Consider the following 25,191-nt stretch of genomic DNA (forward strand, 5'->3'; position numbering starts at 1 on the left):
TATGGTTCTTACTTTTTTCTATTTTGTCTATGTAGGCAGTCTTGAGTCCTGGACTTGGGAAAGGGTGGCTTAGAAACAACAATAAGAACAACAACAGCTCTGCAAATCAAATTAAATGTAGTTCTTCCAAAATAATAATACGTGGAAGGGCAATATTACTTTTTAAATATTACTGTTTTACTGTATGAAACCCTAATCCAGCCTTTCCCAACCTGGTGCCCTCCAGTTGTTTTGGACTTCAACTCCCATAAGCCCCAGGTGGCATAGACATACCAGATGGGATTTGTGGAAGTTTAATTCTAGAACGCGGGGCGCGGGTGGCGCTGTGGGTTAAACAACAGAGCCTAGGACTTGCCGATTAGAAGGTTGGCGGTTCGAATCCCCGCAACAGGGTGAGCTCCCATTGCTCGGTCCCTCCTCCTGCCCACCTAGCAGTTCGAAAGCACATCAAAGTGCAAGTAGATAAATAGGTACTGCTCGGGCGGGAAGGTAAACGGCGTTTCCGTGCGCTGCTCTGGTTCACCAGAAGCAGCTTAGTCATGCTGGCCACATGACCCAGAAGCTGTACGCCGGCTGCCTCGGCCAATAAAGCGAGATGAGCGCCGCAACCCCAGAGTCGGCCACGACTGGACCTAATGGTCAGGGGTCCCTTTACCTTTTAATTCTAGAATAGCTGAAGGGCACCATGCTGGGGAAGGCTGCCCTAATCGGCTGAGTTGAAAGAAAATCAGCAGGATATCTTAGGAAAAACAGAGCGCAACCTTTTCCTACTCATTTTTGTAATTTTCAACAGCCATTCAGAAAATTATATAGTTGCCTGGAGCCGCCAGTTTTCTCCCTCTGTATAAAGATTCCCACACAGAGAGAAAATTGACTGCATATGATTAGCAAACCTAATGCACAAAAATAAACGTGTGTGAGAACTGCTCTCCCACCACTTAAAACACAGAAGCCATTTTTAGATCATCCTATGTCTTTGCATTTGTACTCAGGCTCAGAAGAGGGGGAGATAAAAGGGCTTCTTACCTTCAACTGATGGTGTGCCTGCTCTAATGGACGCAGGGCTGGCTGGGGTAGGAGATGCAGCTAGAACAGGGGCAGCTACAGGCTCTGCTGGAGTAGAGCCAGCTTGAGGAGAAGGCAGAGCTGGCCCAGAAGGCACACTGCCAACGCTGCTGTGCCTTGGAGACCGGGGTCTGTGTGCTTTAGGGGACAACCTAGGGACTAGAAACAAAATAAGAGAGACCCTGTTGAAACACTGCACAGCTGTTTTGTACTAAAAGGAGTGAAACCTAATGCCAGGCTTACACTGAGCTGATAAAATTGTCACCAAAGCTCTTTTTCCCTTCCTAGGAAAGTCCCCAGATTTCTGTGATGTTACTTCTTAAGTGCTTCTTTTAAACGATTCTTGTAGAATACAGTACTAAGAATCCTTCTACTGTGAAACAATGCTTGATAATTGATTGCACTGAAGCAAAGGTCTGTCAAGGGAGACTTTAAGCAGAGTCAGGTCGCTTCCTATTACCAGCCCTCACTAACATGGAAAAGAATCTGAGAAACAGCTTCCATCGCCTAATGACCCAGTCCACTCTTCAAACAGAAATTCATGGTAAGAACCAGTTTCTGCTTGTAGTCCCAGAAATTGATCTGCGGCACAATCCTAAACTCGCTGCCCTGTGAAAGTCCACCTGGTTTCTCGCTGTGGCTTTCTGAGTCACCCTCAAAACAGGACAGAAAGGGAGAAAACGGAGAGCTTTGACAATATGGAGCAGGTGACAGATGTTGTCCATGAAGAAAAGGAAGGAGGAGCTGAAACTGTGCAGAAGTTAAAGGAGAGCAACATTTTGAAGCCTGACATGATGACAAAAAAGGAAAATAAAAATCTGATGTAGAGAGCCTGGCCTGAATTGGAGGTGGAAGTTGGAGCCTGGGGGACATTTGGACCTGAAAGGAGTATAAAACAAGATTTGAAGTACCCCATAAGCTTTATCACTAAAAATGGAGGTCTGGCTGGTAGAAATATGGATCTTGTTGGGCCAGAGTTTCTTAGAGATTTGGATCCTGTTGGGCTGGAGCTTCTTCGAGATTTGGAGTTTAACATAAAAGACTACCAAAAAGACCGGCAGAGAGGAACTGAGAGAGAATTGAGAGCCTCGGACGTGAGATCTCCAGGCTAAACAGTATATTGAGACTGATGGATTTTTGTTGAGGACTGAAACCGGGAAAAGGGTGGGTGGAGTCTGGGAATCCAAAGGGTATATAAATATAGTTTGTTTTATTTTTACTTTGCTTTGTTTTTGGTATGGAAATCGGGAAAGACGTGGAAGGGAAATTTTGGTCGACTTTAGGAAAAACGTTTAAAATGTTTAAGAAAAAATAATGGGGTATAAATATTGTAGGTGTAAATTTGGTTAAGTTAAAATTGATCTTTTTTTAAATTGCTAAATTAAATGAAAATAAGGTTTGTAAATATAAATTGAGGAAATGGAAGAAAGAAGAAAAATAAAATAACATGTTAGAATAAATAAAATTAAGTTAAAATGGAGAAGTAAATTAAGGATTTGCTGAGCCAATAATTTAAATTGGAATACAAGAAGGGGAGGTGTGAGGAGGTCTGAGAAACAAGTTAAAAGAAAATAAGTATTTGAACTTTCAGGTGTTTTTACAGTGGTGCCTCGCAAGACGAAATTAATTCGTTCCGCAAGTCTTTTCGTCTTGCGAGTTTTTTGTCTTGCGAAGCACGGTTTCCCAGAGGAATGCATTGAAAATCAATCAATGCGTTCCTATGGAAACCGCCTTCAGACCAGGTCTGGGGACAGTCTGTCCCCCGACCTCTTCTGAAGGCCGGCGGGGGGCGAAAGTCTTTGCTTCCCCCCCCCCCGCCTGCCTTCCCGGGACAGCGGAGACTTCTGGACCTCTTCTGAAGGCTGGCGGGGGGCAAAAGTCTTTGCTCCCCCCTGCCTGCCTTCCCGGGAGAGCGGAGAAACGCAGCGCGTTTCTCCGCTGTCCCAAATGGCTTTTGAAGGCAGGCGGGGGGGGGGAGCAAAGACTTTCGCCCCCCCGCCCGCCTTCAGAAGACCTCTTCTGAAGGCGGGCGGGGGGCAAAAGTCTTCGCTCCGCCCCGTCTGCCTTCAAAAGCCGTCCGGGACAGCGGAGAAACGCGCTGAGGCTCACAGCAGCACAACCTGATCATCACTCCAGAGGATGATGAACACACAGAAGAGACTGGGGGGTGGGGGGAGAAAAGTCAAATCACCTAATAAAGGCTGAGAGCTCCAATCAACTGACCTACCTGCCTGTCTCTGGAAAGGAATGTAATCAACTGATAAAAACAGTCTATCAAAGTGCAAGGGAGAAGCAGCACATCTGCTGCTTTCCATGACTATCCCGTTTTACCAGCCTCAGTTGTAACATTTGGTTTCTAGCCAGGCAAAATAAAGAATCAGGATTCGCCAACCATCAGCAGCAGCAGGCCTGTTGGGTTCTCAAATGTTTGGCTTAAGAAACAGGATTCTTTTAACTGTAAAATCCCAAACAGGACTTTCTGTAGGAAGCTGAGCTTGACTTACCACCACTGACCACCGATGACCATGTCCCACCTGAAGGGCTGCCTCGGGCCGATGAAGGTGTGGTGGCTTCTCCTGGCACGGGGTGAGAGACAAATTCTAAGCCACTTGAAATTGTGCCCCTCCCAGTAGAGACTCTGTGGCCTCGAGGGTGCCGCTGTGCCTTTGGAGACATCCGCGGAGGTCCTGAAGAAAGCATGAAAAGACACCCTAAACTATGAACACAACATGAAATCTCCGTTTTCACCCCCGAATTCTATTAAATTTTGCTACATAAGGGATGGGGAACCTTAGACCCTACAGATTCCATCATCCCTAACCATGCTGGCTGGGGCTGATGGGAGGCTGTACCCCAAAACATCTGGAGGCACAAAGGTTCCCCATCCCTGGGCTGCCATCATCATACACGGTCTCAGGACATTTAAAAACCAGCACTCCTCTCAATATAGTTCGTGACAAAACTGGGGAGGAAAAAATATGAAGCCAGACAGATGCTAGGTTAGGACACAATCCACTGGACATGTCCCCTATATTCACATGCCCCATAAAACAAAAATAGGAGGTGTGCAAAAGCACAGCAGAGAGAATTCAAGTGGATTTCATCAGTTAACTCTTGCTAAGAAAACCCAAACCTGACCACTTTGAATGCTCTAGCCCTCCTGGCAGCAGAGAACTTAGAAAATTTAACAGCAAATTAAGCAGCCCACATTTAATAGTTTTTCAGCTCTCCTCGTTTTTATGTCCCTGCATATCACAGAGACATTTCAAAGAATTGCCTTAGAATTTGAGAAACAAGTCAGCGTGTTCAGCATCTTCAAAATTTCTAGATAGTATATGAGTTGAATGCAATTAAAGTATGGAAATTAGCTGCAGCTGAGAATAGGTTCAATCTATGATTCCTTATTGCAGAACAAGTCTCGTCCTCTCAAGACAGAATTAAAATTATTCAATTCCACTGAACAGTTTCAGGAAAGTCAAGAGGAACTCAAACTGAATTTAAATACACAGTTAATTTCCATCCACTTCTAACCAGTCTCCCTCACCGCGATTGCCAGTAAGGAGGATTCTGCAGTGGGCACAATGTGAATCAGGCATTTTTAACAGATTTATGTCATAAAGCATCATTCTGAGCAAAACCCTCCATCACCAGCCACTTCAGGAAATATGTAGATGCAGCCCTCTCAGCTCCTTAACTAGGTTATGGGATCAGGAATGGGTCTCAGGTTCATATACCTCTCCCTCCACCTGATCTAGCACAGCAATTCCCCGGGCTGGCCTTAATAAAGGCTGAAGGTGACATTCATCTTAACCATGGCTAATGCTAACCAGTTTGTTTTTAACTAAGCATCTGAATGCAAACAAAACATAGCTAGCACTGAACACAGTTAACGGCAATGGAGATATAACCTTTAACCATGGTTACGGCCAGTAGGGGCGATGGTGTGATCCTGCAACCATGGCTAAGTGACTGCAGATGATACATCCACTCTACAATGCACTAAAGTAGCACTAGGAAGGCGAATTTCTCACTTTCAGGAAAAGGCCATCCCTTTAATGGTTTGGTTTTCTGTGAAATTCCCTTTTTTAAACAAAACCAAAAAAAAGGTTAACAGAAACAAAACAAAAACAAAAACTTTAATTTTTTTGAAGTGCACAAATAAAGGGTTTAGTAATGAAGAGAACAATTCTTTTAACTGTAACTCACAAGAGGAAAGGGAGAACACAAAGACAAACGAAAATTCATGAACAAACAAAACTGTGGTCTTTGTACCTTCTGAAGACATGCGTTTAGGCATAGTAGAGGCAGGAGCTGGAGAGCCATGAGCAGAGGGGTGAGACGGGGGCCTGGAGGGCCGCGAAGGGGGCCTGGAGGGCGGCCTTGTAGGGGTGGCTGCCCGAGGTGGAAGAGAGTTGGGACCTGACTGGTAGCGAGAAGGTGGGCGAGAGGAAGGAGATGGGCAAGGCGATGGCCAGGGAACACCTGACAGAACAAATGATATGAAGGAAAGTATAAAAACTAAAGTAAATAAAATTATGGGGGGGGGGAAACAGAGGGAGGGGAAAGTAAAAATGACAAAAATGATTTCTCATACCTTTTTTTTTAACCCATTGGGGATTTCTACAGGTTCATACAAAATCAAAATAAATCTGCAGTTATTCCACCCTCAATCCAGGACAGATCAGTTTGCAATCACCAACCAGAGTTTCCCCCCAATGGGTTAAATTCAGGATCTATGAACACTACCATGGAAAAGACAATGGTGTGTAAATCAGTTAAGACTATTTGCATATCACACTTATATGGCTTGTGCTTAATCACGGATAGCTGTGCATGGTTCCATGAGCGGTGAGGAAAACCTAAATGTGTAGCTAATCCCCCATGTATCAAGGAAAACATGCCTGCGTCAACTTGCCCAGGGTAAAAGGAATGCACTGAATGCATCACTTGGCACAGCAGCTTTTCAGAAATGGAGCTACAAGAGGCTTCCAGGGAATTTCATTAAGCGGGTGAAGCACACTGACCGCTGGATGTACCACTTTCAAACGCTAAGACATGTGAAAACTACAGAAATCACGTTACAAAGAGAGCTGTGTTTAGCTGCTGACATTTACTTCTATTGTGCCCTTTCAATAATGAAGTCATTCAGAATTTTTGTGAAAGAGGAAATTGGGCCACAATAGATCCACATAGATCTCTGCCCCTGGGCTACAGCAGGAGGTTCCTCTAGAGGGCACTGTTTCCAAATTCAAACCTGCTGCACTTCAAAAAAAACCACACAAGGCCTTTGATGATCTTCCATGGAATATTTAGGAAGCAACAGAAAGACACAAGTCCAACGTATGGACTTAATTGCTCATCTGAACAGGGGCCTTTCATGGGACCCCCGATGTAAAAAGAGGAGCAGCAGCAGGAGGAGGAGTGCTTGGTGGGCTTCAGCCTCATTTTATCTTGCAGGTACTACACAGCCATCATTTGTTATTTTACCAGATGCAGTTCAAAGTCTTGTTAATGCCACTTACCTGAAATCAATGTACAGTCCAGGCCTTTTCTTCCCCCAACCCCCACACTTAAGAAAAAACGCGCTGTATTTCTTTAGCGAAATATATACCTTGCCACAAATGGCGCCAAAGACCCCTAGGGCAGCTTACAACACACAAAAAATGAATTACGGTTTTGTTTTTAACTGGACTATGTACTTTGATTACTTTATGCCAATTTTGGAAGTCAAATTTTAAGAACACAAAAAAGCTGCCGCTGTTACTGATGTATGCATAAAGTAACTGGCAGTACTGGTTGCTGGTACTGCCAAGGTTATTGTAAGCAGAATCTGGTAGCAAGTGTGCTTGGTGTGAAGTGTTCCTATGGAGCCAAACTAGAGAGAAGACTGCTGGATTGCCTTTCTTCCCATCCACCAGATCCATCTCCATTTCAACACTTAGTGAAGACTAAACAGAAGCATTTGTTGGCTAGTTCAGCCGATGCAGGTCTACTAACCACACTGGGATTACAGCAATGAAGGGAGTCAGAGAACTGCCCTTTCTAATGCAACAGGGACTCGCTTGATGTGTTCAAAAGGGAATTCACTATATATCCATGGACACAGCTTTAGTTTCAGTTTTAGTGGTGGGATGCAACAGGAGACATTATTTCAAAGGGCTGCTACCCCAGGGATCCAGCGATGGAGAGCTCTCTCTAGAAAAAGCTTTCTTATTTCAGTCATGATGAACACTTGCCTCCATTAACTACTCTTTGGTCTGCTCCAGAGTTAGAACTGTAGTCCGATGAGTGAGACCCAGATCTTGAAATTGGTGGGCCTGAACTGGACTGGCCCATCCTTGGTGAATTCTGCCTTCCAGTTCCCCAGGAAAGGACATCTCTATTCCGCTGTCCAGGTGGAATGTACTTATTCTCCCTGAGGAAAAAAGGGGGGAGGAAGAGAGATGTAAGATGGGACTTCAGCTCTTGGCTTAAAATCACATTACAATTGGGAAATAATTGGATTATATGATGTGTATTGTTATAATTTGGATTAATTGGTTTGATATGTTTAATTTGGTAAATGGAAACTTAATAAAAATTATTTAAAAAAGAAAAAAGAATTGGCCCTGACCAGTAGCTTGACCAATCACGGCTAGGAGCTAGGTAGAGCTGAAACTCGGTTCCAGCACCTCTCAGGTGGGTGCCATTGCCGTGATAAGAGAACGAAGGAGGCATTCATTGTGAGTTCAGGCACCTTTTTCTAGAAAAGCAGCACTGTATACACATACAAATATCTCCACTAATTTAAAATACAGAGAAACAGTCCAGTCTTACAACTGAACCATTTTAGCTGGACCCTCATGCAGATTCCACTGCACACACAGAAGACTGAGGAACCTTATACAAGTTCAGAGGAAGAACACGCCTTATGCAGGAAAATAACCTTGTAAGATGTAGCAATCCCTTTTCCCCATAAACTGTACAAAGATTACAGAGAAGCTATGCTGTCATTCAGAAACTCAACAGATGAACGCCAAACTACTTGGCCTGTAAAAACCATTCAATACCTATTTCTAAAATTATATGAAAATGTAGTGATTCCCCACTTCCCCCTGCTGCCCCGCCAGATACCTGGGAGTCACACCATGGCCTTCTCGCTCACTAGCACTTCTCTGAACAGCTGTGTATTTTTCCTCTTCTGACCGGTCGTCGTTTTCCAAAGCAGCTCGAGCTTTGTACTGAGCGCTAGATTCAATTTCTTCTGCTAACTGGGTTGCTCTGGCTTCCCTTTTTAAAAATTCTTCGGAGTTATCCCTCTCAAGAGGTACCCTAAAACAAAGGGGAGGAGAGGTAAAAAAGGAGATTGGTTTTAAACTCTAGATACAAGCAAAGAAAATCCCATAGGTGACAGTGTTTAAGATTGCAGCACCGGAGGAGCCATCTGATGGTGGCATGACGGTTTAATAGCACATCTGCCAGTGACTTCCCAACCAGCTTCCTTCAGGAAATACTGTCTGCACCGTCATCTCCTCTGCCACAGAACCCCAGTATTTTGCTTTTCTTTCTTAAGGCAACTACCTGATTAAGAACATTTCGAATTTGGGATTTGTACCATTTGGGGTAATGAATCTGCACCCTGATCCTGTTCATTTGCTGTCAAGGGCAAAGCCAATTAATAAAGTATTGGGATACAATCCAGAGTATACACAGCACTGTCCGTTAAGCAGTCAAATTTGTGATATGCTGATTACAGTAAAATAGGATTCAGATGGCAACACTGACCTTATTCCAAATGATTCCCTCCCCTATCTGTTGGTTTTTTTATGTTTATACTGGTTAATATGTACCAAGTGAATGTTGGCAACTGTTTCAACTTTAGAATTCTTTTTTGACTACTATCTCCAGAAAAGAATGAAGTTTGACATGCGTCAGAAACCTGTATCCACCCTGACACATGCAGGGGGGAAGAGAAAATTTAAAATCTCCCCCCCCCCTCCCAGCCTCCTAGGCAAAGACCCTAGAGGAATATTCTTAATGTTGCAGACTAAATGAAACAGGAACAATAAAAATACCACCTATTGTAACTTACGTATATGAAGACAAACTGCTGTCGTAAGTTGACACTACACCATAGTTTTCTTCATTGTATCGAAACATGTCATTAGGATCCCATCCATTAGACTAGAAGGAAAAGAAGCTTGGGATTCACAACAGTCCAAAAGTCATCTAAAGCAGGGGCGGGAATCTTGTGTCCCTCCAAACATTGCCGGACTACAACTCCCATCATCCCTGAGCATTGGCTATGCGGAGAACTGGAATCAAACAACTGCTGGACGACCACAGCTTCCCCATCCCTAATCCTAGGGATCTTTGCATTTTACAGATATAAATCATAAAGCCTGGAATGTTTTGAACTGCTGAGCTATGTTTTACCCAAGAGCTGCTGCGTAAATTATCTTTAGTAAAACAGGAAGATTATTCACTTCATGAAACACACCAACAGTCTGCCTTGCTTTGACTGGTTCTGTATGCGTCAAAAAGAAGCATTACTATTATAGACACAACATATTTGGGAAGGTTATTGGAGTCAAGCCACAGAGCTGTGGGCGAAGGCTATCTCTCAGCAAACTGCTGTACAAAATCATCTTAATTACATTTTACAGACAACTACTGGAGCAGCTGCTTGATTAGAGACTGCAGGACATGGTATTTTGCAGAATAGGAAATCACACCAATCAAGGAACAATCACACTAATGCAAGGCTGCACAAGCATCCAGAAATTTTATCATATGACAACTATGACATATATGAAATATTTCTGTATGACAAGGTGAGGTCTTACAGAACCTGTCCCCCAACACAAAAACCTCAGACACTTCCAGAAGTTAGTCAACAATTTAGCACTAAATCTACAAAATTTAATTTAAATGAAGTTCCTTCAACTTTAAGGTACAGGGGTTCAGCAAAATCCTGTTTTAACTAGTTCTCACCAGGATGGATAAAAATCAATGCTTTAAAAAAAAAATCAATGCTTTAAAAAAATGCTTTAAAAATATAAATAAAATTATATATATATATATATATATATAAATTGGATTTTTAAAATAAAATGCTTTTGGAGGAAAAAATCTTTCTAAAGATAGTTTTCTATTTAAATTACATTATAGTCCAAAGGCTTATTTCCATCAGGAAATAACGATTTGTTTTAAATTTTTCATGTGTGCTGAAATACAGTCTAAGTTGGTTTTTTAGAAAATTGTTATTAATTGTTATGATTATTTTTCTCCTTCCACTAAAGCACAGCAGAAAAGTTGTCCAAATATAAACAGTTAACTTACTGAACCTCACAATAATTTCATAATTATCTAGGTATTTCTAATAGTATAACCAACTCAGTAATTTTTTATACAACTGTAAAAACTACTCTGAAAATTTATTATTCCAAAACGAAACCTTCATCTGATTGTAAATATTAAGATTATACCAGCAGGAATGTCTTTCTGAGAAAAAAAAAATTAAATCAAGTCTTACTGACTAGTGATTTAAATCAAATCCACCCTGGTTCCCACTATCCTTGATGTTCTTTTTATAAAAAAAAAATCCTAGTTACAACACTGCCTTGCCCTAGTAAGGCAGCTCTTTTTGGAGTGGTTTGTGCAAAAACAAAAAACGCCATATTGCTTGGATGATTTTTCTTCAAACTACATGCCCTCCCTCAAATGTCAACCCAAGACAAAGATATGCTCACAACATCGGTTTCCAAAGCTTCAAGCTCATCTGTAGTAGTGCCTTCTCCACCATCCCAAGGCTCAAGATCCTTTTCTTTGTGTTCACCGTTAACTTTAGCACTGATTGCAGAATCTGTAAAAGCATCTGAAATTGAAAAAATAAAATTAATGCAAAGCTAGCACCAGTTCAAGTTAGTTAATAGTCTATATACCTTCAAATTCCAAAACCAATCATTTGATTCCATAGAATGAAGGAATAATTGAACAAGGTTAGGACAAAACTTCAACAATCAGTACCCCTTAACAATTCTGTAGAAATTGCTTACGTAACCAACCTTATGGCTTGAAAAACAAACTTTGGAACTGCTTCAGTTACATAAGACTGTGTCTATGACCAGGAAAGTAGTATGAATCTGGAGCTCATCACCTTAAGTTTGCTTTATTTTACTTCCAATTTAGAGCCAACTCTGCACCCCTAGCATTGGGCAGAAGCATCAGTGGCAACACTTGGGAAAGCTGTACAAATCTTATGCATGTCTACTCAGAAATAAGTCCTATTAAGTACAAGTTACACTAGCACGGCTCCCCCTCTGAGGGCTGCACCACCGGATTTCACGGTCTACAACTATAATAATAATAATAATAATAATAATAATAATAATAATAATTTATTATTTATACCCCGCCCATCTGGCTGGGCCCCCCCAGCCACTCTGGGCGGCTTCCATAGAAACCAGGAAACACTAAAATATCATACATTAAAAACTTCCCTGAACAGGGCTGCCTTAAGATGTTTTCTGAATGTCAAGTAGTTGTTTATCGTTTTGACATCTGATGGGAGGGCGTTCCACAGGGCGGGCGCCACTACCGAAAAGGCCCTCTGCCTGGTTCCCTGTAGCTTTGCTTCTCGCAATGAGGGAACCGCCAGAAGGCCCTCGGCACTGGACCTCAGCGTCCAGATACAGAACTCTCTGTATCTCACACATGGCAAGGAAAATAAGGCCAGGCACCTGAAACCCCCCAAGTTGCAGCAAAAAAAGGGTAGGGACACACGCTCCAAGGGATATTCCTGGCAACCTGGTTACTTAAAAAACAAAAATAAAACTGCTTTATCAACACATGGCTACAAACAATTCTCATGCAATTGCTTTAGGCTTCATACTGGGTGTAGCAAAAGGAAATATTTATATTTTAAAATAAATGTAAATTACACACAGCTAGAACTGTGACCACACACATTGCACCAAACCCGGAAGTTACCCAAAAATGTCACAAGAAAGAGGTAGGGTGTTTGCAGGCTTTTTTCAATGGTGTTTCAAATATATGCAATTCCACTTAAGCATGTGGTGCCTTGGACGTAATCCCCATGTAAATTGGGAGTTGCCTGTATACAAAAATAATCTTGTAACCAATTTCAATTATTTGCAGCCTGCATGATTTCTTCTGCCATAAAGCTGTAAGCAAGTATAAAACACACGGATTACATACTACTTTTTAAAAGAGAAATATGCAAATTCAAAGTACGGAAATAAAAGACTGCCAAATATATTACCTGCTTCTGAAGGAGTTACAACAGACATGGGAAAAGAAAGAAAATAAAAATCAGTCAGAGAGTAGCACAGATGCACATTCATGTATTTTGCATTCTCTTATCTATCCCTTCACAAACATTTATTGTGTCATTTGCGCTCTGAAAACTGACCGCCATGGCCTCAAAAATCTGGATAAGTTGTTTATTCCTAGATGCACATCCTAATACTCCTTAAATATACTGTAAATACAAACACGGCTTGGACAGCTTCAGGGTTTGAATTCTGATCCAGAAAGTTAACAGCTGCAGCAAAGGCTATTAGCTTTTTTGTTTGGTTAGAAGTTTGGAAAATCAAGCACACCATGATTAAATATCACAAATAAAAGTAGCAGGTAAGGTAACTGCAGTGCCCTAGCAAACTTAGTCAGGAACATGAATGATGACTGTGTCACAAAGCATATTCCAGCAAACCCACCAGATACTCCAGGATCTGAAAAAGCCTATTAGTTTGATGGCAGGCACGTATTTCCCCCACCTCATCCCCTCAATCCCTGTAAGGGGTTGGTGACTAAAATTTGAGGATTTTTTTTTTCAGTCTCGGATTAGGCTTTTTTAAAAAGAGATGTTTTTCAGAGGGAACCCAGAGTTCTGCAGCACAGCTTGAAAACTGCTGTACATGCACTACTGCTCAACAACCATTCAAATATCTAATATCACAGTGGGCCAAGAAAGCTACCAACATTTTATCTCACAACAGGGAAGCAGGAGGCAGTAGCTGAAAATGTGACGAGTTTTCCAAAGTTTGCTTGAAAAACATAAGCAATAATGCAGGAACCATGTAAGCTATTAAAGCAAAGGACCTTATTAAGATTAGGGCAGCAGTGACATTTTGAGGGTCCATGCCAGGCTACTGACTATTACAACTCCGTTCAGGTAATCTTCCACACTGTGGTACGGAGGATTTGGGAACAAGCAGCAGCCTCACATGCCGATTCTGTCCTCAGCATCCTAGTTTTGAGAAATGACGCTTAGCACTACCTCTAAACCAAAGGACCAATTCAAAACCATGGCTTGGAGACCATAGTTTTCCCAGTTCAGGGAAACTGCAATGAACTACAACTGGAATAATTCTTCTTGCTGCTGTTTAGGGAAGGGGGGGGGGGCGCATCCAAGTCCATGGTTTAGAAGATTGTCTGAATAGAGTCGAAGGCTTTAAAATAATGAATTTGGAACAGAACCCTGAAAAAAGAATGCTCCTTGTTCTCCTACCATTTCATAACAGGGAGCCTGCGGTACCTGATATACTCTGGGTTGACTGGTAGTGCCATATTCCAAAATAAAACCCAAACTCAAAAATATGATAAGCACCAAAGTGCAGTGCTAAAATTAGTTTACCTGGTGGGTCCCCAAATCACATACATACATACATACACCGTCTCCTACTCCCTCCTCCCTTTGTCAAATCTGATCCACTATGATAGACAGGATTTAGAGTCACGGGGTGGCTGGTTTTTAATGCAGTAGCAAAATAAGCTTCTTCCTCATTCCCCGTTCTGGACACTGTTTAGCTACTCTCTGAACAGAACAGTCAGCTGTCCTGCATTTCCTGTTATCAGAAGTGAGTTAGTCATAGCAGAGAAAAGTGCATCTATAAATGATTAAAAGTCAAAAGCTCAACAAGACCCCCTTGTGATATTCCTGTGCTCTCAACGCACATACCCCACTCCCAAGAAAAGAAATGGAGCGCCATGACTTCTTTCAGGGATGCAAACTAAGCTCATGGAATCCTTTAAATCTCACTTAGTCAAGACTGCCAGAATTTAGTTACTCCCTCTTCACCCTCTGTCTCCGCTCCCTCAGTTATAAACACACATGCTACTGGATCCTCAGGAATTCTTTTGTTCTGCAATGGAGCTTCCTGTTAAACCAGTCAGAAGAAACTCAGGTTGCCTAGCAGACACAGATCTCTCATACTTCCAATATTTAACCTTGGCAAGATTCATCTGTTTTCCCTATAGCACTTGGGAACTCACTAGTTAAACTAATTTAGCATGTGCACTTTTGAGCTCTTTATCTGTTTGGGGGGGGGGGAGTTATTGCCAGTCAACCCAGAGTATATCAAGTAAATTGGCTATGTTGCAATATACAGTACTAGGAGAACTAAAAGTATTCTTTTTTCCAAATACTTAATATGCTAACACAACAAGTGAAGATTGCAAAAGGTCATTTTAAACCTTGATGGGGAACCTGTGCCCCCGCCCCAATTTCCTGCAGCATTCAAGACATTGTTGGCCCACTCTTGCTCTCTAGAGCCACCCCCTGAGAACTGCTTTGTCTTCCATTGTGTGACAATGAGAGACAGGTGGAGTAGGAGGCGTGGCTGTTGTGACATGGTGCGCCTGGAGGGAAAAGCTTCACAGTGAGCCACAGGCTGGGGGGGAATCTCCGAGGGAGAGACAGAGGGAAAAACTGGAGATGGATGGGAGTGAGGGAAGGAGCAAAGAAAAAGCCCTCTGCAAGCAATCAGTTCTACCCTGTACTAATGAAAGGGGAGGTGGACAGAGAAAGCTGAAAGGCAGACACCACAAGCGTGATGGAGTAGCAGAGAGACAGAGGGAAGGCTAAGCAATCCAGCAGTGCTGCAAACTCTGCCTGCTTTCGGCTCTTGCCCTGCCCACGTCTGGCATGCAACACTTGAAAGATTACCCCTGAGGGAATGCAGCCCTTGACAGGAATAAGGTTCCCCAGCCCTGCTTTTAAACTATTGCTCACAATTCTGGGACATTTAAGACTTCACCACATTTATTCACCTGTTCGGGTGCCTGCTGCTTTTGTCCTTATAAATCCAGTCTGGCTTTGATCTCCAGCTGAGTCCTCCTGTCAATAAGTTACTATCACTACTTTTCTAAAGACATCCTCCAAAGAAGAGCCCAAACAGACTTATTTTCTTCCCCACTGGGTTTTGAAAACAGTATCGAAGACAGCTGCCACCAGAATCCGAATGCTTGGATTAAATTGAAAATATCAGCCACTCGCACTGTGTGACTCCATAACATGGGGAGAGCTGTAGCTGTTCTGCTGTAACAATGCAGCTACCACAGTTGTCCTTCTCTGCCTGGCAGATCACAAGAGGCAAGCTGCTTTTGTCAAGTGTTGTAGCAGGGAGCAATAAACGGCGCAAGAGGTTGGATCCTTCTGAGTAGTTGCGAAGACTGGGTGCGCCAAACCTCTGGAGGGTTCAATAGTGGGAAAGCATAAGCTCCACGTGTACATCGCCTTGTGGCGAATCTCTGGCAGCTCCAGAGTAAGAAAGCTGGGAAATAACTTTCCTCAAAACCCCAGAAGAGGAGTTGCTAGTCAGTAGACAGTATGAAGCTATGTGGACTAAGACTCCAATGCGAGTCTATCCTAGTCTATCCTAACCCCTTCCTCCCACAAAGAAATACACGTCAAGCTAAGCCTTTAGGAACCTTTTTCAAAAGAGAAGCTAGTTTCATAAACCATTCTAACATATAGAAACAGGTACCTTTCCGTGCATAACTGGAATCCATGTCTTTGAACTGCACCATCACAAAATCCGAAGACTTGAACAAGATACTCTCTATTATGTCTTCTCGTTTTGGACCCGGGCTGGATTCTGCAGTTTTTCGATGAGCTGCATCAAGCACTAAATCACACTAAAAGGCAAGGGAATCGTGAACTGAGCAAGCTTAATGTGAAAGAATTTAAGTTTCAGCAGATGGTCTGGAACAGCTTTCCACAACCTGGTGCCCTCCCATGCTGGCCGGGGTTGATGTGAGTTGCAATTCAAAAAATTTAAAGGCCCCAGGAAGGCGGGGGGGGGGGGGTTAGAAAGTTTTCTCAAAGACTTGGGTTTGCGCTGTTGATATCCTTACAACTAGTTCAGACATAACTATAGCCCTCTGCATAGCTCAGAAGGCATGCCACTTTCCTTTCCCTTCTTCCTATCAAGGGTAATATTTTCATCCCTTTTAGCATTAATATTTGTTTCATGAATGCCAACACAAACCATGGAGAACTTGTATCAGGCCCTCTTGCAACTTGACTTCAGTGGGTTTATAAACCCAGCAATGGCTTCAGTCTCTGGTTTATTAAAAGAATATTAAGGGTTTGCATTAACCACAATTGAACTAGTGCACAGATAGCACAAAACCGAGATAAACGGTAGAGAGATTGAGGAAATTGCCCTGGAGAGAAACAGGGAAGCGAAGATATGCTAATGGAGCTAGCTTTTAATTTGAAAACCATTGTCTGAAGAGAGCGGAAGTTATGCACATAATTCAAATATTTTAAATAAGTGTGGGGTTTCCAGATATTTAGCCTGCACAAATGTAAAAATTGAGAAAAATGAACCAACAGGCATGTGGTCATAATGTGACAAGCAAACTTGGAGGTATGTTACTACTCACACAACCTGCTGATCAGCTCAGATTAAAGCACATCAGTAGACAGTGAGGTATGTTTACCTTGCTCAAAAGGCTGCCCAAAAGAGAAGGCTTTTTTAATCTTCCTAATCTACATGACCCGGAAGCTGTCTGCAGACAAACACCGACTCCCTCGGCCTATAGAGCGAGATGAGCACACAACCCCAGAGTCGTCCGCGACTGGACCTAACAGTCAGTGGTACCTTTACCTTTTTAATGTACAATAGCCTTCCTCTTTCCCTCTAGTGCAGTGGTTCTTAAAACTTTTTTCCTCTGGGCCACACTTTCAGGATAAAATTTTGCTCACGCCACACCAAAACATTTATTGATAAGAAATACATAGGAAAACAAAAAGAAGCAACTCCTAGCAGTGCTTGATTTTGAACCAGAACACAACTGCTTTATAATATGTTCATGAGGCATCCAAAAAGTATAAAACAAAGCAGCTACATATAGGCATGAATCATTCCCAAAACAGAATTATAAACAAGCCTCTTACATATACAGTGATACCTCGGGATGTGAACGGGATCCGTTTCAGAGCCTCGTTCGCATCCTGAACAGAACATAAGATGCGACTGCACGTCTGCAGGTCGCATTTCGCTACTTCCGCGCATGCGCATGATGTCATTTTGACCGTCTGCGCATGCACGAGCAGCAAAACCCAGAATTAATGCACTCCGCTACTTCTGGGTCGCCACGGAGTGCAACCAGAAAATACTTATCCTGAAGCGTATTTATCCCGAGGTATGACTGTATACCTTAAGTATATATGCAAACTTGAGGAGAGGTGTGAGCTTACTTTTGCCAGGAAATTTCGTTTATATTAGGTCCAATTTGAGACAAACTCTCATTCGATTATCCTTGAATCTTCCTGCCACACCTGCCACCCTTTCCTGCCAGTCCCTTTGGGAACAACTGCTCCAGAAAATTTTACATACATCTCAAAAGGCAATGCAAACACAAAGTTTAAGAAAAGAAAAATTACATGGTGCCAGTTAACAGAATCCAGATGACATTCCTATGTTATCAAAAATATAACAGCTTACCTCCTACATGGGCTTTCAAAAATTGAGTGCACGAATGCATGGACTTCACCACTGAACCCAAGACTCAATTTTTTCATCTGCTTGTGAGTTTTTAGAACTATTCAAATAAAACCACTGAATTCTTAACACCGTGAACTCCAAAATAATTAATTCTATACTGGGGCATCAAGTGAAAACCAGAAAGGCTAGATCCCAACGCAAACTTCCGACCTGTACCAAATGAGGATAGGCAACAGAATCAGAACAAAAAGGCAATCACACTTACTTTAGAGCTGTAAGTTTTAAAAACTCCTTCATATATATTTCCATTTTTCACTTGGACTTCACATTTTGATCCCTAGATAGACAAAAAGACTCATTAAGAGGAATTCCCTTTTTAATGTAGGAGTTAGAAAGCAAAGGATTGCACACAACGGAAATGAAACATCAAGTAGTTTACATAACGACACAAAATCTCACTACACATTTAAGGTGATTCTCTATCCCTCTTACTCTAGCCCTCAATCAACTAAGGTTTATAGCGCACCCCCCCTCAAAGCTTGGTGCAGGCCATAATACAAAAACACCATTCCAACAGCGAAAGTGAATCAAGTTCCAACACAATAAGAGCCCCTTACTCTTTGCTGACTTAATTTTATTAAAGTATGGAGGCTATTTAAATAAAATTAATACAGTGCAAAGTAAGACAAGAAATAAATATAATTTAATGCAAAACAACCCAGTAATAAAGCAAACCAACAGCAGTTTAAAAGTCACGTCAGCATATAAAAAAAATAAAAATTTTTTAAAGGTCTGCTTCAATGAAACCTAAAAGACAGGAGAGAGGAAGTCAGGCATACCTCTCCAGAGAGATCAGTTCCCTATCCCGGATATAATAATAATAATAATAATAATAATAATAATAATAATAATAATAATTTTTTATTTATACCCCACCCTCCCCAGCCAAGGCCGGGCTCAGAGCGGCTCACAAGCAATAATAAAAACAAGATGAATGATTACAACTTAAAAACAAAAATAAAATACAACATTAAAATAATGGAACATTAAAATATTAAAATGTAGCCTCATCGCAGGAGGAGAAGGAAAAGAAAGGAAAAAAAAGAGAGGGAGGGAATCAAATTGGCTCCAGGCCAAAGGCCAGTCGGAACAACTCTGTCTTACAGGCCCTGTGGAAAGAGATCAGATCCTGCAGGGCCCTGGTCTCACGAGGCACAGCGTTCCACCAGGCCGGAGCCAGAGTTGAAAAGGCCCTGGCTCTGGTTGAAACCAATCTAACTTCCTTAGGGCCCGGGACCACTAGGGTGTTGCTATTTATGGACCTTGAGGCTCTCCGTGGGGCAGTCCCATAGGTACGAGGGTCCTAGGCCGTGAAGGGCTTTAAAGGTCAAAGCAGCACCTTAAATCTGATCCTGTACTCCACCGAGAGCCAGTGCAGCTTGAAAAGCACTGGGTGAATATGCTCCCATGGCAGAGACCCCGTGAGGAGCCTCGCTGCAGCATTCTGCACCCGCTGGAGTTTCTGGGACAGCTTCAAGGGATATCAAGACCTTGAAGGGATATCACAACCCAGAACACCCTCCCCTGTGTGACTACTTGCCTATTCTCAGGTGGCAGAGTAAGAGCCTCCATAATGGAACCAGGTTTCAGGAAGGATCACTGGGGGGTAGGGGGAGTAGGGAGAAATACACTCTGCCAACCTCATATTAAAGAGACAGTGTACAAATGTCCTGACTAGAAATAGTAAATTTTACTAATTTTAAGGTAGTGTTTATTTTTATGCTTTTTTTTAGTATTTTATTGATCTATTTTCTCTGGGTTGGTTTTATGCACCCCACTTAGAAATGTAAATTAACAGTTATATAAAAATAAGCCATTAAGATCTCCTCTAACACTGTTGTTAAAAGAATCCCCAGGGAAATGTTTGGTTATAACTTACAACAACTGATGTGAGAATGTGAACCATCCGCATGTTCGCATATATACCAGGGAAAGAAACCTGAAACAAGAGGGTGGAAATTCATTAGGCATCAAAGCACAGCTGCAACTCACAAAAATTCAGACTGTTGGTGGGCCAGGCCAGGCAGGCTGAGGGGAGAAGAGCCAGGAAGAGATTGGAATAATTCTAACTGGGTTAGTCAAAGTGAATCAAAACAGAACTGATGTTTGTTCACACCCCATTCATTTGACAAACCAATTGCCAAATGCTGAAGAGGGGTTGGATGTCTGACCAATCAGAAAAGATTTGGTTGTTCGACTGCTCAGTACTTTATAGAACAGGTTTGATATACAAACTAATAGAAACAAAAACACATTAATACATGCTGCTATTGAAAAACAATGTGATATTTAAAACAGTGCAACAAATTAGTGCTAACATTTTAGGGGATTTAGGGACATTTTAAAAGCCTACTCTTCAGCCAAAATAGGCTCCCACCAGCAGACTTACAGATCACTAAAGGGGGGGGGAGCGATAAGATCCCCAAAGCAGATTTTGGAAGGTGCATGGAAGGGGGGGGGGTTCTGTTATTCAAACTGAAACTGTGCTGCTCACATGAGGACTTGGTTGGAAACAACCATAGGGTTGCTATTGTAAATTCACAGAGTACACACAGAACCCTCTAAATTGCCTCCAACACGCTTGACGCCTATATGTTAATCATTGCCAGGCTTATTTTAACCTCCCTATTATTTTGTGCTCCAGCAAGATAGATTAAATTAAAATGCTTTGAAATCCTGGAAAGACAAGAAGAAGCACTGCAATTTTTACTTGTGAGTTAAAGGCAGCTTTCCCCCAACAATTCAGCATGGTAATGGCACATGGAATTGGTTGGAGATGTAGCCCAAAACATCTGGAGGGCAGCACCAGGTTATGGTAAGGCTGGTTTAAAAGCTAGCACTTCTACAATAAGTACAGATTCACAGGTACATGTCTAAAAAAGCTATGTTAAAGTCAATTCGAAATAGATTCCAAGACCAATTTTCTTTTACACTTTGGTTCCGCACATATGACCGCACACTTTTCAATACAAAAGAACGTACATGGCATGCTTCTGATCCTACCAAATGTGAAATGTCACACAGGCAGCTGCTTTTCGGGGGTCTGCACATACACATGTGCAGCGATGGCAGAGCTTCTAGATTGGAGGCTGTCTCCATTCTTCCATCAATTTTACTCTTGTGAACCAGAGAACAAGAATGACGAAAGCTCCATTGTAATCTTTTTGATTGACCAGCTGACTTTGGGCTGTCTCCTACTGCCTGGGTGTCATGTAGCCCTCCCTATATTGAGGCACATTAGGTTTGTGACATCACCCATTTACCTAAGAAAGCATTTTAGGAGGTAACTCAGTAAAAGTGTATTAAGGTCATCAGCTGAATTACCTTGAGCTTCCTAGACAATGTATTTTGTTAAAATACAACAAGAGAAAAAGGTTTCCAACATCAATATTTTATTATCAATATGACTACATATTTATGTCAGTTTTCTACTACTTTTTAATGTCATAGCTTTCCCAAAGTTTCTCAAATTAGGAGAAACTGAGTGGAAGTAGTCAAAGCCATGGTCAAGAATGAAATTCGATTTCTCACCAGTAAGGGAAAACAACAGAACAGAGATATGATATAATATACAGGCCCAATTCTGCACATCTCCCTACTGCAGTTATCAAGATGCGTAAAGTTAATTTAAGAAAACTTGTTTTTAAACTCTGTTGATTGTATTTATATTTTGTTAATTTTATTATGATTTCTTATTTTCAAAGTTGATTTTATCAGCATTTTCTTATACTTGACAGAATTCTAAATGCTCTAAAAAAATCTGTTATTAAAAAATAAAATAAAATAAGCCTGAGCCCCATCTTTCTGCATATGGTGCCCAAGACAGCCTAGAAACAAACCTAACACATTACAAATGCAATAAAAGAACTGATAAATAAAATATTATCATATCGGTGTAGGAGGGAGAGGTTGGTGTTTCAAGTCTCAAGCAAGAATGAAAATATTTAGGTGCTGTCACCAGCAACAGCTTTAAATTATTCTGCCTGTGTGCTGCCTAGTTGCCAAAAATATCTAGAAAACTTGTCAGTTTAGTGCTTTATACTCCCAAGTATAATTTTGTCTGAAAATGTCAGGTTGCGTTCCACCAGAGTGTGACAAATGGCTTGGCTGGACAACACCTCTCTCTGATCCAGCCCACAGAAGTTGTATGTTGAAAGAAGCAAGAGCATGCCTGCCCTCCTTATCCAACTAGGAAATTGCCACATGTGAACATCTGTGGCGGGCCTGGCATGTCAGTTCAGTCTTCCTCACTCTCCTTTCCATATGGACTAGATGAAGAAGAGGTCATTATCCGATCCAACCCAAATGATATTGGATTGGATCAAGGAGAGGTTATTATCTGATCCGGCCCAAAGGAAAACCCGATAGCAATGAAGCTAACACATTTGTTATAAAAGGTAGTTTGAACCATTCCAAACAGTAAAGCAGATTTGCGTTCTGCCTTTCACACTCAATATATCTCATTATCAGGTGTGCAACAAAGAACCACAATATAAAATATTAAAAGATGTACTTACCGAAGGCTGAGGCAGACTTTTGCCGCTGCTGCGACCTCTGCAATTAATAAAGACAGTTATGAGACTAAATATAACAAAAGATGCTTGCTTAGGCAGCTAAAATTTAACTTTCCAAAAAGAATGGAAAGCCTCACTATAGTATGAAACAAGGATGAAAAACCCTACTTGTGCAGTCATTCTTCCCTGTTATTGTCCAGAGCATTACCACATATAAATCAAGTGTTATTTAAATGTACTCTAGGGTTTACAGCTATCGATGATTTCCCTAAGAAACAGATTTGCCTAGTGTGTTTCTCAACACATCAGAATATTTTGTTTTTCATTTTTAAAAAAGGTCACAAAAATAAGCAACCTTTAAAATGGCGACAGAAATTTTAACTTCCCAAATAGACAAGCGGAGGAGGAGAATAAATTATAACCTAAACATATGACTCAAAGCAACTCTCCCCACCCCCACCCCCCAGTCTATTAGGAGGGGAAAGGAACTGGAAAGCACTCAAACAGCTCATTGCCAACATGTTGAAATTCAAAAATTTCTTCATCAAAGAAAAGCAGAGCAGGAATACCAAAAAGCCAAGCAATCTTAACCCCTCACTGCAAGTCAGTGCCATCTACTCATCGGACTAACTCACTCAACACAGGTCATCATGTGTCTGACAGGCAGCAGTCTTATGGAACAGCAGAGCACAATGCCTACAGAAGAGACATCTTGATATTTTAGTAACCTAAAACTATTAAATCAGTTCTCCCACTAACAGCAGAAAAACAGTAAAGTGATTGATTTCAATGGAAGTTCTAGAATTCCCTGAAGTCTTGCATATAGACCCACTATATACATTTCTGCATGTGATCTGGGATATATCACTCTGACTTGCAACAAGTGCGAGGATGGGGGCTCAGAAAAATCATACCAAGAAAAAATAGCTAACTTGGTGAGACACTATCTTCAGGGTTGTGGGTTCAATCCCCATGTTGAGTAAAACATTCCTGCATTGCAGAGGGTTAGACTAGATGAGCCTTGTGATCCCTTCCAACACTGCAATTCTGCAATTCTGTGATGGTAACCAGACAATGTCAAACAGTTCAAATTACAACAAATTCATTTAATAAAGGTACTTATGATATAATGGATTGTTAAAATGGAAAACTTAATAAAAATTATTATAAAAAATAAATAAAGGTACAGAACAGAAATTACATACTTGAGTACTTTTCAAATTTGTTTTCTGAGAAATTAAGTCCATAAGCATAATTTTGCTCGCACACATCTGATGTTATTTGATAACCAGGGCAATATATAAAGCTTGGTAATTAACACAGCACTTTCTATCTTAATTCAAGCTCTGCCTACCTCTCCTATTGCAAAACTCTCAGATATTTGAATTAGAGTAGCTCATTCTCCCCTGGGGTCCCAGCACCTCAAAAAGCACACTAGCCTCAATACAAAGCAACTCCTGCTTCAAAAAAAACAACAACAAAAAACAAAAAAACAAAAACCAGGTCAAAATGCATAAATGTATAAAGCTAAAAGATTTAATTAGCTGCATTTTAGTTTTGAGCAATAACAAAGAAAGTATTATGATTGTTACACATGTGAAAAAAATGCTCAGCTATTTTGTGAACTGCGCCCCCCCCATTATGCGTGTTTTTAAACTTTTCAAATATGAACAAAGAGTTCTCCCCTACTTCTAACTTGCATACGATTTCTTTGAGACCTAGATGTGCATTTCTGGTAGCTGCTCATTAGTACAGTTTGTTTATCTAACCAATAAAACGCCCAGGCATATGGATCACAATATATCTGATATCTTTGCTACTATGTTCCATGGTTTTATTGTAATTTTCGTATGTTGCCCTGTGAACTTTGGTTGAAGAGCCATCTAAATATGTACATATGTTAGTAATTAGTGGTGTAGGTTTTTCCAATTAAATATATATATATATTCCAAACAGATTGGGATCTGATTCAGCAAGCTTGGAGAGTTTTAAATTCTTGCTTCACCTATTAATGAATCAAGTACAGTGGTACCTCAGGTTACATACGCTTCAGGTTACATACGCTTCAGGTTACAGACTCTGCTAACCCAGAAATAGTGCTTCATGTTAAGAACTTAGCTTCAGGATGAGAACAGAAATCGTGCTCTGTCGGCGCGGCGGCAGCAGGAGGCACCATTAGATAAAGTGGTGCTTCAGGTTAAGAACAGTTTCAGGTTAAGAACGGACCTCCAGAACGAATTAAGTACTTAACCCAAGGTACCACTGTATGTGTGTACATAGGAACATGAGCTTGGTGGATCAGACTCATGGCCCATCTAGTCCAGCATCACATTCTCAGCGGCCAATCGGATGCCTGTGGGAAACCTGCAAACAGGAGCCATGCACAAGAGCACTTTCTCCTCATATGGTTTCCAGCAACTGGTATTCAGAAGCATTGCTGCCTCCAATAGTGGAGGCAAAGCATAGCCATCATGGCTTGAAGCCATCAATCACTATCTCCTCCACAGGCATCTAATGCTCTTTTAAAATGTTCTAGATTGGTAACAATCACCAATGTACATATATGCAACTCCCCATTTGCATGGGTGGGAGTTGTGTTCTGAGGTACCTACACATGCTGCTGGGATGTGCATAAGCCCACCCTGCCCCATTCCACCCTGTCCCGTTGCCAACGCTGACTGTACCGACAAGTGACAATAGCTGCATAAATCAAGCACTGCAAAGACATATAAGTCACTTGGCTCATTTGCCTAACATTACTACCTCCCAGCTATTCTGGATTATTTAGAGATCTTGTGAACATTAGTTTTTACTGC

General features: G+C 41.5%; 1 protein-coding gene across 9 annotated transcripts in view; it reads right to left on the reverse strand.

Annotated features, from left to right (window-relative positions):
* The window catches only part of ATXN2 (ataxin 2), a 62,328-nt gene that overhangs the window by 22,135 nt on the left and 15,002 nt on the right, over positions 1 to 25,191 (reverse strand). For 4 of the 9 annotated variants that reach the window (XM_081922951.1, XM_081922950.1, XM_081922948.1 and 1 more), the window contains exons 2-12: positions 22,379 to 22,415; positions 19,741 to 19,800; positions 18,067 to 18,138; positions 15,834 to 15,984; positions 10,797 to 10,921; positions 9,137 to 9,228; positions 8,179 to 8,376; positions 7,302 to 7,480; positions 5,338 to 5,547; positions 3,570 to 3,752; positions 1,027 to 1,224 (exon numbers count right to left, since the gene is read on the reverse strand). In XM_081922951.1, coding sequence (XP_081779077.1) covers positions 1,027 to 1,224; positions 3,570 to 3,752; positions 5,338 to 5,547; positions 7,302 to 7,480; positions 8,179 to 8,376; positions 9,137 to 9,228; positions 10,797 to 10,921; positions 15,834 to 15,984; positions 18,067 to 18,138; positions 19,741 to 19,773 — 1,441 coding nt within the window. In that variant the 5' untranslated portion in view covers positions 19,774 to 19,800; positions 22,379 to 22,415. Of the gene's footprint in view, positions 1 to 1,026; positions 1,225 to 3,569; positions 3,753 to 5,337; positions 5,548 to 7,301; positions 7,481 to 8,178; positions 8,377 to 9,136; positions 9,229 to 10,796; positions 10,922 to 15,827; positions 15,985 to 18,066; positions 18,139 to 19,740; positions 19,801 to 20,843; positions 21,025 to 22,378; positions 22,416 to 25,191 lie in introns of those variants that run through there. The other 5 variants (XM_081922946.1, XM_081922949.1, XM_081922945.1 and 2 more) reach the window with 3 other exon arrangements.

This window comes from Podarcis melisellensis (assembly GCF_964234715.1).
Source record: "Podarcis melisellensis genome assembly, chromosome: 8".
Classification (NCBI taxonomy): Eukaryota; Metazoa; Chordata; class Lepidosauria; order Squamata; family Lacertidae; genus Podarcis; species Podarcis melisellensis.